Genomic DNA, 15,186 nt, shown 5'->3' with positions numbered 1-15,186 from the left:
CCTGTATGTGCTAACTAATTTTTACTTTTGCTTTGTGGCTACACTTAATCTATAGTACGTTGTGTATTTTGTACAAGTTCTGTGTACTTTGAATGTCAATGATTTTCATGGGCTTTGTCTGGCATGCACAGAATGGTGCACAGTGTTATAAAATGCATTTCCTTGGCTATTGCCCTCTGCCTTATAGCACTTTCAATTTACTCAGTTGAAAGTAAATGTATTTCTCATTCTTTTTCCCTCATAGACTCAGAATCGCATGAAGTTAATGGCAGATAACTATGAGGATGACCACCTCAAATCCTCATCCCATTCCAACCAAACCAACCACAAACCCTCTCCAGACCAGGTAATACTTCTCTCCTTTTCTCTTTTAAAATGACTTTTAACTACCGAGCCTGATTATTTTTGAGTCATATGTAGCTTTTCCCAACGTGCATGAAGTATCTGAAACAAAAACAACATTCCAGAGTGAAATTAGAAGATAGAAATGGTTGCAGCTGTTCTGCTGGCTTTCTTGAAGACCCTTGCAAGATGTACAAATGCTCCCAAGTGCTGAGTTGTCTTTAGTGGGGTGAAGAGGGGACAAAGGAATGTTAATGTCTTGACTATCCCATGAAACATAAGCAGGAGCTGTCTCCAAGCACGTTCAGATTTCAGTAATACAAGTCACCTGTTCTGGAGTGCTTGGAGTGGCTTCACCATTCTTGCTGGAACTCATGAGAATAATCACCTCTAATAAGAAGGGTCCTGAACTATTTCTCTCTGTGAATAGCAGGAAATCTTGGTCAGGGTCAGCTTATTGGTCTCTGGATTGTGTGTGGGCAATTACTTCCATTTCCCAGAAGTAAATCCTAACTTGTATGCCAGATGAGCACAAGTTGTTTCTTCTGAAGCTCAGTGGGTCATGAACTGAAAGAAGATCAATTTACCATTTCTAAGGCATAGTAGAGCCTCATGTGTCATTTACTAAGATCAGCCATGTATTTGATATCCATCCCTTGGGTAACACAGAGACTGCCAACCTAATTACAAATTTCACGTTGAAACCTCACGTGTTCCAGGTTAATTAAAACATTCAAAAACTGTAATTGCTCCCTAGATTGAGAGATGGGAATACCTTACCTTTCTCAATCCTCTGGCTGACCTGTAAGTAGCACTGATGGTTCTGAATAGAGCTGGAACTCATCCTGGTCTGCTGAAGAATGAGTCATTGTAACATGGCAGTTCTGAGGAGAATGAAAGTAGAAAATGGAGGAGCCTAAACACATACACACACCCCCAAAAATCCCATATTTTAAAACTTCCTTTCATATCTACACCAGACTCTCTCTGAAAATAATATTGTGAAAAACTGTTGAAGACATGGTGTTCATTGCTCTTGAGGGGATAAAAGTGATGCAAACACAGGAATGAGTATAAAATTTTCTTACTACTTAACTGCGTTCCTGGTGTTGTAAATGAAGAACATCATGAATGAGTGGCTTCAGGCCTCCAGGACATTCTTTGCAGGTGTCAGATCTATTTTCTTTGAGAGAAGGATTATCAATCTTGAAGATCAAAACAGTGGTCTCCAAATCTCAATTTCCTGGGGAGTAGAAGAGTATGTGCTTTTTTACACACTGAAATGTTGTAGTGAAATAAGGGCATTTTCCAAATGTGTATATGGCACCTGACTGAAAATGAAGACTTTGGTAGCATGAACAGGTTAAGAACCAAAAGAGTTTCATGTATGATCTCGCAGTGGGGGACAGGTTACATTTTCAGTTTACGTAAACAAATTCTGAGTAATTGAGCAAAGTTTAAAAGAGAATTAAGAAAGCTATTTCCAATGGTTTGAGTTACTGGAAGGCAGCAGTTCAGAGGACATAGGGAGTTGGAGGCCACTTTTTTCTACTAGCAGTACTTTATAATTATGTCTGTGCTTTAAATACTAATCAACTCTTTATTTCATTCCCATGCTGCTCTGGGGCTTTTTCCCCTTGTCATCTCTCAACCAATAGGATGAGGAGGAAGGTATTTGGGCATAGCCAATCAGATGCTCTTAGTTCAGCCATTTTGTTCAGAATGGTGAGAATCAGCTTTCCTTACCGTAGAAAAGTTTCCCACGGTCACTCTTGCATCTTGCTTCTGTGTGATTCATGAAATCTGGGTGTGTTTCCTTTCCCTTTCTCACGTGGTCTATGCATGTGGATGTTTCCTACTTATTTGTTGTGTTTTTTATTTCTTCTGTGTGTTAAGAATCAAGTTATTGTTTCATGATATTATGGGGAGAACTTTCCAGGGCATGTAATTGAGTTTATATGTGTATATGCAAAGCAACACCATGATTCATGTGAAAGAGAGCAGGAAATGTGTCCTCTACAATTTGCCATTAACCTCATGGTGGAAAATGTTTCCAGTCAGACTCTTTTTGTTTTTTCACAAAGCAATTTGCACTGTAACCAAACCTTTTTTAAATCCTGGTCAGTAATGAATGAGCTCAGAGGTAATATTTCTACCCGGAGATTACATATTTTGAGCATGTTGAGCTCTGCTGCTGAGAACAGTGCCAGATAGATGACCCAAAGCACCAAGCTGCCCCAAATATGTATTAACTCAGAGGAGGCAGCTATTAATAACAACTGCTCAGAATAGGGGACTCTTAGAAAATTAATAGAAAAAAATAAGACTCTCCAATTTCTCTCTACATTCCCCTGATTTATTGCCACATTACATATGTGTCATTGCACACATCAAGTCAATCAGCTGGAAAATTTATTCCACCTATGACAGTCAAACTTTAATTTCATGCCTTGGGATTTGAATTGAGGAAATCCCTTTTATGGAAAAAAAATTGATAATGTGATTAATTCACGCTCCTTGGTGATCTCACACTCCTTTTGAGTCACTTCTCTTGCAATGCTTGTGTGTCAGTGTCTGGTGTTAAGTGTGTAAAGCAATTAGGATGTGTGTAAAGCTCTTGCTGAAGAATGCCATTAAGGATGGAGAGATGAGGTAAGTTGATGGCAAAAAGGAAGAAAGCACTTTGAAGGTAGGAGTCATTCGAACTGATGTTCATTCCAAATTAAAAAGATGGTGTAACAGATACTGATCAAAAAGATCTTTCCGTTGACCATCCTATGTACTGAGAAAGGAAGAAAGCTTAGGAAAATGAGTGTGCTGAATTTCTTTACCATTTTCACAGACTAGGAGTTTGCCAAATTAAGGCAGATGTGGGTTGCCTCTCTGTTAAGCACATACATTTTCTTCAGCTTCCATGCCACAGCAGAGAAGCAAAGAAGAAACACAGCATATTCTGTGGATAATGTGGTAGCTAGAGGCCTCTCCTCCCATATATCCCAACAGAGAAGACTGTCAAGCACAAGCCCTTCATATATACCCCAGCAGGGGTGAGAGTAATAAGTGCCTCCCATGCCAGTGGTCCCTAGTGTGATAACATTTTTAGCAGAGTGTTCCATGTATACTAGAAGAGGAGAGTGTGCCACAGCCCTTCCCACTTCTTATATGCTAGAAGGAGAAGGTTTGTTGGCCACAGAGTCTATTTTTTATTTTTGCAGTTGTAAAATTTAGTTATTTAGTTCATTAATGCAAGAGATTGATAGTATAGGAAGCCAGCTTTTTTTTTTTTTTCGAGAAATTGTTCTAGCCATGGGCATCTATACACTTCTGCTCAGTACTGAAGTAAAAGGGCTTTTATACATGGTGCATTAGTCTGCTCTAGAGGGGCATAAATTCTAGTGCGCACTAGTGTGTTGTGGCACTCCGTGGCCTGTGTGGACCCTCCTGGCATACACTAAGAATTCTGCTGTGCATGTTGATGTAGCCTCATTTCAAATTGTACTGTGTTAATGCTCAGTAGGGAACTTTTAATGCTCGCCAGCCACGTCCACATGGTCCAGTTAGCGCATAACATGCCAGTACACACTAGAATTTATGTCCCTGTAGTGCAGACAAACACACACTAGAGGCCACCAAAACATTTACTACATGTAACTAAATGTTTGTAGTGTAACATCTGAACCTGACCCACATTACTGGTAATGTTTAATTATACTTAACTCAGTGCATGACAGCAGTATTGTAGACACACTCTCTTGATACATAGCACTGCCTCTCCAAGTATGTACTGTATATACAGCTGCACTGTTTGGTACTGTGTGCTCAGAGACTGCAAATCTAACAGAACTGTGATACACCATGACAATCTTCTCAGTAGCCTCACTGCCTTACCTTCTGGATTCTTTCCACCCTACCCTTTCGTTCCCCATAGGTGCTCTTATTCTTCTATTTTGGTACCCTTTTCTTTCATTCATTATTAGAGTATGCTCATTTTATATGAGCATCAACTCTGGCCCTTTATCCGTCTCAAGTGTTAAATTCTGCTAGCCATTGGAAATGGGAGTGCCATAGTTGGTTTGTTACTGCTCATTGTTACCAGTAATAGTATGGTTTTATGTATGGTAACATAAGAGTGTCTGAGCGACTGGCTGAAGTAGGACTGAGTGTACTTGTAGGCTGTAAAGTTTTACATTGTTTTGTTTTTGAATGCAGTTATTTTTCTGTGCATAATTCTACATTTGTAAGTTAAACTTTCATGACAGAGATTGCACTACAGCACTTGTATTAGGTGAATTGAAAAATAATATTTCTTTTTGTTTTTTTACAGTGCAAATATTTGTAATAAAAAATAAATATAAAGTGAGCACTGTACACTTTGCATTCTGTGTTGTAATTGAAATCAATCTATTTGAAAATGTAGAAAACATCCAAAAATATTTAAGTAAATGGTATTCTATTATTGTTTAACAGTGCAATTAATCTCAATTCATTTTTCTAATCACACAAGCAGCAAAGAGTCATGTGGCACCTTATAGACTAACAGACGTTTTGGAGCGTGAGCTTTCGTGGGTGAATACCCACTTAGTCAGATGCATGAAGTGGATATTCACTCACGAAAACTCATGCTCCAAAACGTCTATTAGTCTATAAGGTGCCACTGGACTCTTTGCTGCTTTTACAAATCCAGACTAACATGGCTACCCCTCTGATACTTTAATCACACAGTTAATCATGATTAATTCTTTTAATCGCTTGACAGCCCTAGTTTTATTGTTTTAAAACATAACATTTCAGAGTTCAGGTGGTGTTGAAACCTCATTCCTACTTGATTCCCGAAGTTGTGTTGGATTTTCATTTGAATCAATCTGTAAATTTATCTTTTTTTTTTAAGACTCCACTCCTCTCCAGGAGATAAGAAATTCCTTGGATGTTTCAGGGGCCTTGTTATCCTACCTTGATGGAATAAAAGCCTTTTAGACTCTTCTCATCTTTTTATTGCCCTCTCTGGTGCTTCTAAGGGTCAAACCATCTCCTCTCAGAGAAGTTCAAAATAGATTATGTAGTGTATATCAACGTGCTATCATATGGTCCTCCAAATATTCAAGCTCACTCCACTAGAGCATAAGATATGTCCTCTGCTTGCTTCAGGAACATTCCTGTATGCAAAAATTGCAAGGCAACTATGTGGAATAATCATCTTACTTTTCTTAAATACAGTGTTTTTGACCTGATTGCAAGATCAGATACCAAATTTGGAAGATCAGTGTTATAACATTTTTCAGTTAGTGACAGTCAGGGCTCCTCAGTCCCACTTTCCAGATGGGTCACTGCTTATCAGTCACTTAGAGTGGGGATCCCCATGGACACATACTTGAAGAAGAGAACAGTTATTTACCTTATAACAACTGTGGTTCTTCAAGATGCTGTCATCCAGGTGGATTCCAAAACCCATCTTCCGTTCCCACTTTTTGTTGTCCTTCTTATCTGGGATTCAAAATTAGTGGGAGAACTGAGGGATGGCTTCATCTGGTCTGTCCTCTATACCTTTGGCAGTGGGGCACAAGAGACATTGCTATTCCAAAGGTTCTAATCTTGCACACAGAGGATACATGTACACCTACAGTGGGATCCATACAGATGACATCATCTTGACAAACGATGGTTACTATAATGTAAGTAACTGTTCTTTCCAAGCCCTTCCTGCCTACTGGATTAATACTGCACCTTCTCTGCTATAACTCCATTGGCTCTGTTGAAAGCTTGTCCTTCCTAGTGACTTGAGTACTGTGGTGTAGGTACCAGTGCCATAGCAGTGAAGCGAATATTTACTACTGTCCTAGTTCTTAGTAAGCAATTTCTGAACCTGATAATTTTGTCTTGTGTTTTATTATTTACCATTCTGCTTAGAAGTCATCTCCTTCCCACCTTCTGTCTTAGTTCATTGCCCACTTTAGCATATAGTCCTTCAGCCTGACATGTCACATCTCTCATTCTTCTGGGCTTTCCTATTCCAGACTAACATACATTCCAGCCCTTGGAATGCCTTCTACCCATTACCCTTCTCTCTAGTTCATACATTTATTTCATTAACTTGTTTTTTACTCTGTGCTAATTTGCTATCCTCAAGATGTCTTGTCCTTTATGTCTTATCAACAAGCACAAAATAACTGATCTTTTTTGATGCATCATTCTTCTTCTTCCTGATTTTGGGATGATGAGACTAAGATTTCCAGATGGAATTTTATTATCTGTAAATCTGGGATGAATTAAATGATAACGATTGAAGTGTAGCTCAATTGAATCATCTTCCTACTACCTTCACATATCAAAGAAAAGCACAGATAGAATAATATTTTCTAAAACATTCAGAACAGATAGCTCATTTTGATAGAGATTTGGGCTTTTCAGTAAATCACTTCATTCATTTAAACCAAAGGCAATTGTTCCCAGAGTTCCATGACTGTCTTGTTTCTTCTCTGTCTTACACCTGACAAGGTCTTCTGCTAGTGGTTTGGTTTCTGTACCAGCTGTGCATTGTGAACCCAAACATCGTGGTTTCTTTCAGGCTTCTGCCATAACTGTTGCGGTTTATGGTACTGTGTTGAAGTCGCTGGTCATTTTCCTACTGTTTCACCATCCAGAGCTCTTGTAGTTCGTGTCCGTCTGTTGGAGAACAGACATGCAAGCTTAGAAGTTTCTGTGAACAGTGATCTAATAGTTGTGACCATTAAAAAGACTGGACTCAGGATCAGGTACCCATCTTACATCCATGAGATAGATACACGTATGGGAATAGCTGAAGAAAGGCAAGATGCATTGCTTCCAATACTATTAGGATATAAATTGGGAGAAGAGGAAATGACACAGAAAATGGGACTAGCAATATGGGGAGCATTAATAAGAGAATGAAGTCATTTCCAATAGTAACTGTGAAAATAGGTTTGTGATGGGAGTTACTAAAATAAGAGCTGATAAGGGCATGCAGCCAGTCTAGAAGCTATACTTTCCTGGCTGGTAAAGACTGTAATTACTGAGAGATGCACCAAGATTCAGTTCCAGCTCACAGTAGCCTGGCCCAGGCAATCAGACCACATCCCTCTGCTTAATATAACACAGGGATGAGCCATGTTACTGTGCTTGGGATATCCATTTGACTGCATAGCATGCAACTAAAGATGAGTCCAAGAGACAAGGGAATCAGATATACAGTGGATTTCATGTGACATTGCTTGAAAAGGTTCATGAGGAAGGTGAAGTGCTAGAAGAGCACTGTGCACACAGACTATCAGCGGGAGGAGAGACAGATTCATCTCACCAATGGGCAGGAGAGTTGTAATTCCTCTGAACAGGAAAAGCACAGACTGTGTTCCCTGGCAGTTACTTAGGGAAGGGTTTCTATTTCTGATCAATACTATAATAGACTATAAGGGACAAAAGAGTACAGAAACTGTGATAAGAGTCAGGTCCGGCTCTAGGCACCAGCAAAGCAAGCACGTGCTTGGGGCAGCACATTTCCAGGGGTGGCATTCCTGCTGACATCTTCAAAAATTCCAACATCAAGCCCCAGCTCTCCTCGGGCAACAAAGTGTCAACCAACTGCCTGGATGTGTCCGGCAGCGGCCCTCCGGGCTATTGCTACAAAGTCTGCCTGAACCCGGAGTCTACCAAGAGCGACTTCATGTTCCTAAAACCCTACAGCCCGAGTCCCCCAGGGAACAACGAGAAAGCCGCTGAGAACTTACTAGGGCTGGGAAGGAAGCCCCAGGCTGCCAATAACACCATCTGTTTTGCAGTACAGCCAGTGGGGCTCAGGGAGACGCACCAGGAGAGAGTGCCATGAAATACCCCTTCAAGAGTTAGCCCGGCTTTCCCCCTTCTTCTCTCCCTCCCCCGCCTCCTTGGAAATGAATTTGAGCTGGGAGAGAGCCTGTCATTCTGGCATAACTTTTTAAAGACAATTACCCGACCCTTTGATCAAGTAGCAGTGTCGGAATTAGCACCCGTCAGACAGCAGGCAATTCTCCAGCATGCTCCTTACCCATTTCAGTTAATGATTTGAGGAACGTCAGGCTCATTTTTAATTAGCGAAAGTAGCAGAAAGCGCTCAGAAGCAGCAGCCCAGCTCCTAGTAGGACTGAAATACTGAGCGTGTCCGGGAAAGCCAAGGGCTGTCTCCAGAGATAACTGTCCCCTTTTGAGGGCTCTCGCTCAGCCTCCGATCGCAGCTGCACAACCCCGTAGCCTTCCTTCAAGAGACCCAGACGTGACACCGGGGCAGCAAAGCAAGCAGTGATTTAAGCCTCTTGAAATGTCACTCTCTAGTCTGTATTTCCCCTCCGTGCATATTACAGGCGGCACAAGTTACTCAGATGCTCTCATGGCCCATGGGGCTTTTCAGTTTCTTTGTCTCGATAAGAAATTCAGGCAGATATACGCAGCTCAAGCAGATTCAGATGCAGTCATTGCCCAATGCTGCATCAGTACCGCACCCAGTCAAAAAACCCAAACCAAAACAACAACAAAAAACATTGAAAAGTGCAACCACGTGTAAAAGCCCAGAAAAAAGGGGCGGGGTGGAGCCAAAAATTTTTTTGCTTGGGGCAGCAAAAAACCTAGACCCTGCCCTGATAAGAGCGCGCACATCTACAGATCCCCAGAGTGTATGCAATGCAATTGTTATATTTGCAAGCAAAGGCTGTATCTGCTACTACTCCCTATTATTCCTTGTAATGGGAAGGAGGAACAGATGAAATACCAGAACAGTAAGGACAATTGATATTTAACATGGACTGAGAGGTGTGGTCTCTGGCTACTCAACGGTTACATATTAGAGAATCTGATGCTGGAAAGTGTGTGTGATGGAAAGCACAGACATCAACTGACTCTCCTGTTTCTTTCTTATCCCCCTTTTCAAAGTCCTTCTCCATCATGCAGAAAGGATCCCACCAACATAAAATCTAATGAAGTGTGTAGAATCAGAGCTTTCACTTGCCCCCAGATTACACCCAGAAAAATTATGTGGGGAAGCAAGTATTTAAATCTGTGGTTTCACCACACAATCTGCAAACAGTTTTCTCAGAGTGGCTGTCTTACCATTTTCATTAGCCAGGGGGAACACTTTCCCTCTTTTATGCCAAAACTGTCACACACTAAATACCTCACAAGTATATCTATCCCCAACCCCTGGTTTGTTATGTGGTTTTTTGTTAGTTGTATTTAGTGTTGAAAAGTAGCCTTTTTAACTTGAAAACTGTCACAACTTAAAGGAACTAACAAAATGACATTTCCCAGACCAAGTAGTTCCTGACACATTGAATTGCAGTGTGGAACTACAGCATCACTGAACTCATGTGGTTAGCCACCCCCATTCCTCTCTCTCTCAATCCTGTTTTGTTCCAGAACCATTTTGCAGAGCTGCCAGACTCCAAGACTTTTTGAGAAGAGAAAAAACAATAGACAGAAAGAAACATTTTTGAAGTTGCCATATTCTGATCTCATCTTGCCCTTAAGTCACTAACTTTTCTGCTTTTCCTCAGTTAAGAACGAGACAGACAATTAACAGTATGGAGCATTACAGAAAAGGGAGACCCGGACCACTTGTATTGTGTGCACTGTGATACTAGCCATTTGGGGGAGAGTGTTCACTGTCAGTGTTAGTGCTCATGAAAGTGACAAGTTGACAGTACAGTTAAATTGAGGCAGGGCTGGCTGTGTGCAAACAGCACCTCCAGCTCTGCCAAAGCACCTCCATCCTGAATTATAGTACTCCCTGCTCTTCTAGTAATCTCTCTCTCTCTCTCTCTCTCTCTGACACACACACACACACACACACACACACACACACACACACACACACACACACACACACACACACACACACACACACAATTCTGTCAGTATACCTCAGTTCTGACCTATAGAAGTCCCTTCTGCTCCAAACTTGGTTCCCCATTTAACTCAGGCAGTACTCCTCAATTCTTCTGTTGTTCAGATCCCCACAGCCTTGTAAGTGGAGACTGCCAGTGGGGTTAAACAAATAAAATAGATTTGTTATGTGGACCAATGTCTGAAAAGCTAGGGGTTTCTAAAACACATTAAAAATCCTTAGGGCAACTCATTGCAAGTCTTTTTGATTCATCTTCTTCGTGTATTTTACTCTCTAAACAGGGAGAGTTGATGGAGAACGCAACCTTCTTTTGTGTTTTCCCTGTTTTTCCCCCCAGAGTCTGGATTTTTCCCAAGGTGAAGGGAGTGAGCTCTGGAAAATGTTAATCTGTGGGATTTGTTCATGGTGTATAAAAATTTCAGAAAGAATGTTTTATAAATATGATTTCCTGATTGACTCTGGCAGAAGTGATACTGAGAAAGGCAGCTCTTGCAGAGCAGCCAAGATCTCTTCCAACTCCTCACATGGTTTTTTTGTTCATTTGTTTTGGTTTGTTTTGGTTTTGTGAGGAGTGTGTGATGGAGGGTAGATTTGAACCCATTTTTCTTATAAAAAAACAAATCTACAGGAAAGTGAACCTGCCCCCAAGCTTCAGTAATACAGTCTCTCTGAAGAAACCAAGTGTCTCGGTGCAGCAGCAGCTGAACTTAGGTCAGGCAGTGTGTTTTTGAGAGCTTTCTTCTGTTTCCATTTAAAATAATGAAGGGAAGACATTAGTGATAAATTGCTGTGATTTGGGGAAAGCTTTGCACTTCCTGAGCCAAATTCATGCCTTGTATAACTCCACTGAATTTTGTGGTGACACCATGGCTGGATTTGAACCCCTGCAGTGATTGCTGAACAAATTGGAATCCTCTGACCAAGGAGCAGGATTAATTCAGGCGCTCATGCAAATATTTCCAGATGATATCATTTTGTTTTCTTGCTTTTTCTCAGCTCTTTCAACTGGAGAAAGAAAAACATTCTGGCTTGCATTTCAACAAATAGCCAAGATCTCGCTTTCTGATAATATTAATATCAAATCACAGATGCATTTGTTTTCTCTGGGATTGCAGCCACCAACTAAACTCTCCACCCATCCCTACCTCCCACCTGCACTCCTTTTTTTTAGGTCCTTTTCCTTCTTACATGCTCTTTAACAAGTAGTTATGATTGCCAGATGCCTCAAATTTATAGACACTCATGGCCTCATCCCTGTCTGCTAGTATTCAGTGATAGGTTTCAGGAGTACACTTGCTGTGCAGCATATTTGCATCCAGTTGAAGCAAGGTCTGAACATCAGAGTGGCTGGAAATAATTTCCCATCCCTGCATACCTCTGTTAGAAATGGCTGATAGATGGGGAAAAGAGGCTAGCCTCAGCTTGGTTGCATTTCAGTCATGCACTGTGTCAGATCTCTTCATTATTTCGGAACTCCTTTTAAGGATTATATCCTTACAGGCTACCAAAAGAAACCATCAGGTCGGGATCAGTCCAAAACTCTGTAATCCCAGATAGCAAACTGTATATAGAGTGTGTCATGAATGGTTTCACTCCTTAGAAAGCTCCTGTTCCCTCCATTCGTTTTCCTGTTTCTGCTCCACGAGGCTAAAAGATCAATTATATTTCTGATCTCACTTAATTTTATTTTGACCTCCAGAATATCTCCCAATTTCACTATCTTTCCTTTGTTTCATCTTTTTCTGTCCTTTCAGTACTCTGCGTTCCTTATTATAATGATTTTGTGTTTGAGTTAAACAGGACATGGGGAAGGGGACTCAGCCAAAGTGCATAGAAAAGAAGCTATAGATTGTCCTCCAGCCCACTATACTATCAGTTCAGTGAATTATTTGATTGTGAAACTGAAGGCCCATTATCTGCTTTGTTCCTTCCTGGATATTACAATGTTATCCACAGTAAGTATGCACACACTTGATAGTAGGACTGCCATGCTGCTGAAGGGTTACCCTAAGCAGTCCTGCCAATGCCAAGCATGAATATAGCAGAGTGTGCTGACTGCAATGCCAATGTGATTCTGTTAATTTTTTCTATTTCCTCCTCCCATACACACAGAGTCATATACACACAGTTACACAAAAAAGCATTACAGCATCTGATCAGCATGTCAGGTTCTGACAAGTGTGAGTGCAGTTACACCTACCTTAAAATATTCTCATTCTCTACCCATTTATAGACAGTTACTATCACACTTGGCCCTTTCACACATCCTCCTACATATTTTTGCATATTTATATTTGATGTCTCTCAGATAAACATTTGGACACCACAGTCTCCATATTTGAGGTGTCTTGGTTTCTCCCAGTAAAAGAAATAAGCAAACATTTGGATAGGTCTGTCAAACCACATTCAGGACAAATATCATGTCTTGTCTTATCCATGCTTCATGACTATCAAGTCTAAGACAAGCTTTTACCAAAATAAAGCTATTAAATACTGTCACTATCATATAGGTTAACCGTGATATAGCAATAGCAACTCCACAGTTAAGGTAGCAGCAGCTATTTCATTCTAAGCCCTATTTTCACTTCTTTATATCTTTTGCAAAACTACATTTAGATTTAAATTTGTCTTGCTCACTCTGTCCAAAGTTAAAACTTTCTGGAAACTTTCTGGACAAGTTATTTTTGAGTTGAGTTTGTTTTGAAAGGCATTCCCACATTTCTTTGTCAGTTGATAACTTTAAAATGGTTTGCTCTTATTTTAGATTTGTCAAGCATTTAATGTCTCCACTTTAACATTGTAGTGCATTTTTGTGGTAGGCAGAATACATTTTCAACCTTAACTGTGTATTAATACTGTTTTGAGCTTGAGGATAGAGTGTATGTGTGTGTGTATGTGTAAGAATTGTTAAACAGACTCTATTCTGTGCTCTGATGGAAGTGGTCTAATTGTATCGTGACAGTTATTGAAGATTGGTTGTTTTGGAAAATATTTCCATGCCTCTAGGGAAGCCAGTTCATCCAGTGTTTCCCTAGAAAGCTCTACAGCTGAATGCAGAAATGTGACCTGGTTTATGAATCCAGTGCTTCTCTGCATTTCCACTTAGCAAGTGCTCTTGCACCCTCTTGAGATAAGGTAGTGGCAGCTCTGCTCTGTGGGAAGCACAGTGCCTTTTGCTAAGTGGCCGGCTCAAATTAGATATGGGAGGAATGCAGAGATAAAGGCATTTCCTACTTGACTGGCAGGATTTAATGAGTCCCAAGGGACAGAAATGATCGCTCTGTGAACAGCTCTGGGAGCTCTGTTAGTTAAGAACTTTCACATGCCTCATGGCTAATCTCCACTAAGGGAGGCACACCTCTTCCCAAGGTAAGCAGATGAGGGGGACAGTCAGAAATGTGCTCTGGTTTGCAAAGGATCTTGTCCCTGAGTAATCAAGTTCAGTTTCCATCCTAAAATCCATTATAATGATCAGTGAGATAGTCCTGCTACTTCCTTATCACACAGGCTGTACTGAATAAGAATAGTTAGATAGGTCTGTTACACTGGCTTGTCAGCTTGAAATCCACACATCCCATGCATGCCTAATAGAATCTGTTATCTGAAAGAGAATACAAGGTGATTAGAAAGTTTATTGATTAGCCACCTAATCATTAGACATTAGCTTGTTCATGTCCCTATTTCTGCAAGTCATTATTTTACAGAAAATGATGTCTCCATTATACCTCAAGCTGTAGATGAATAGAAGAGCAACAAAGATAGGGAACACATCAAGAGAATCAGAGGCCTCAAGTCTGCCATTTTAGGAAATGCAATTAATCTCAGAAGTGGGTTTTTAGTAGGAAATAGTATGGAAGGTCTAAACTAGAAGAAGTTGGGGGAATGGAATGCTACTATGTCAGGTATTCACTAAATAGACAAATCTGATGAATGTGTAATGGACTGAAATTCAGTTGTATTTGGACATGGAAGTGAAACCTGAAGAATTGTGTTGCTTCTAGAATATACCTTCCCACTGCTCTGTACAAAAGTGGATCAATCCTATCCTGTTGTGACTTGCCGTCTTAACATATCACACCTATCAATTATATATACATATGTACGCCTTTAGTGACTGGTACCCCCAAACTGACAGATGGGGGTTCACACAGAACCTTATGTTCCCCATTCTATAGTTTGGTTAATGTTGTGTCATCTGCGTGCAAGAAGCAAATGCATAAACATGAGGTAAATATTCATCATTTTAGCTTTCCTGCCTTCTGGCCTGTCAAGTCATCCTCAAAAGATTTCCTAGTCTCTAGTCTTCTTGTCCAGCCTCCCTCACCTGCATCTTTCTACTTCTCAGCTTGTCATCTAGGCCAGGGTTTCTCCCAGATTATTTCCTATGAGGTGTTAAGATGCTGTTGACCATAACCTTCTGCTGTAGGTTCCTGGGTGCTGCTGTGTCCTCATCAGAAGGATTTTGACACCCATTAACTACTTAGCTGTTGCTCTCAGCTCCTCTCACTCCACAGAACTTAATCCATTCAGTGTTGGAAACAAAAGAAGTGAGCCAGAACAGCTTGTTACAGGGGGTAGGATTCAATGTCTTTGTTGAAAGTAATACCAGCACCCTGTTTCTGTTGACTCAGAGATTATCACGCTTCTCCTTCATTAGCAGGGTCAGAGGTGTCCCATTGAAGAGACACCATGAGCCTGCTGACAAGCAACAGGTGCAGCCTCTGCCTTGTCTAAATGGGAACATTTTGACAGTTGCCAGCATTCTGGCAAGGCTTTGCAGCTCTCACAGCTGGTGCATGTCAGCAGATACAGATTCAGCACCTAATTTCTTTGAGAGGAGGTGCACAGCCTGGCCCTTCCACGTCCTCAATTTTTGATTGGCTACATTCCACAGAGCCATAATTCTGCTTGTTTAAATTTTAAACATACCTTTGTAAAAACCTAGAACAGTTTAAACCAGT

At 40.7% G+C, this 15,186-nt stretch overlaps 1 protein-coding gene across 8 annotated transcripts in view; it reads left to right on the top strand.

Annotated features, from left to right (window-relative positions):
• ERC1 (ELKS/RAB6-interacting/CAST family member 1) overlaps positions 1-15,186 on the top strand; it is a 593,813-nt gene that overhangs the window by 539,306 nt on the left and 39,321 nt on the right. For 6 of the 8 annotated variants that reach the window (XM_030543036.1, XM_030543051.1, XM_030543046.1 and 3 more), the window contains one exon: positions 245-346. In XM_030543036.1, coding sequence (XP_030398896.1) covers positions 245-346 — 102 coding nt within the window. Of the gene's footprint in view, positions 1-244; positions 347-2,000; positions 2,068-15,186 lie in introns of all 8 variants that reach the window. The other 2 variants (XM_030543056.1, XM_030543053.1) reach the window with 1 other exon arrangement.

Source organism: Gopherus evgoodei, chromosome 1 (genome assembly GCF_007399415.2).
Source record: "Gopherus evgoodei ecotype Sinaloan lineage chromosome 1, rGopEvg1_v1.p, whole genome shotgun sequence".
Classification (NCBI taxonomy): Eukaryota; Metazoa; Chordata; order Testudines; family Testudinidae; genus Gopherus; species Gopherus evgoodei.
This window is presented reverse-complemented; position numbering and strand designations above follow the sequence as displayed.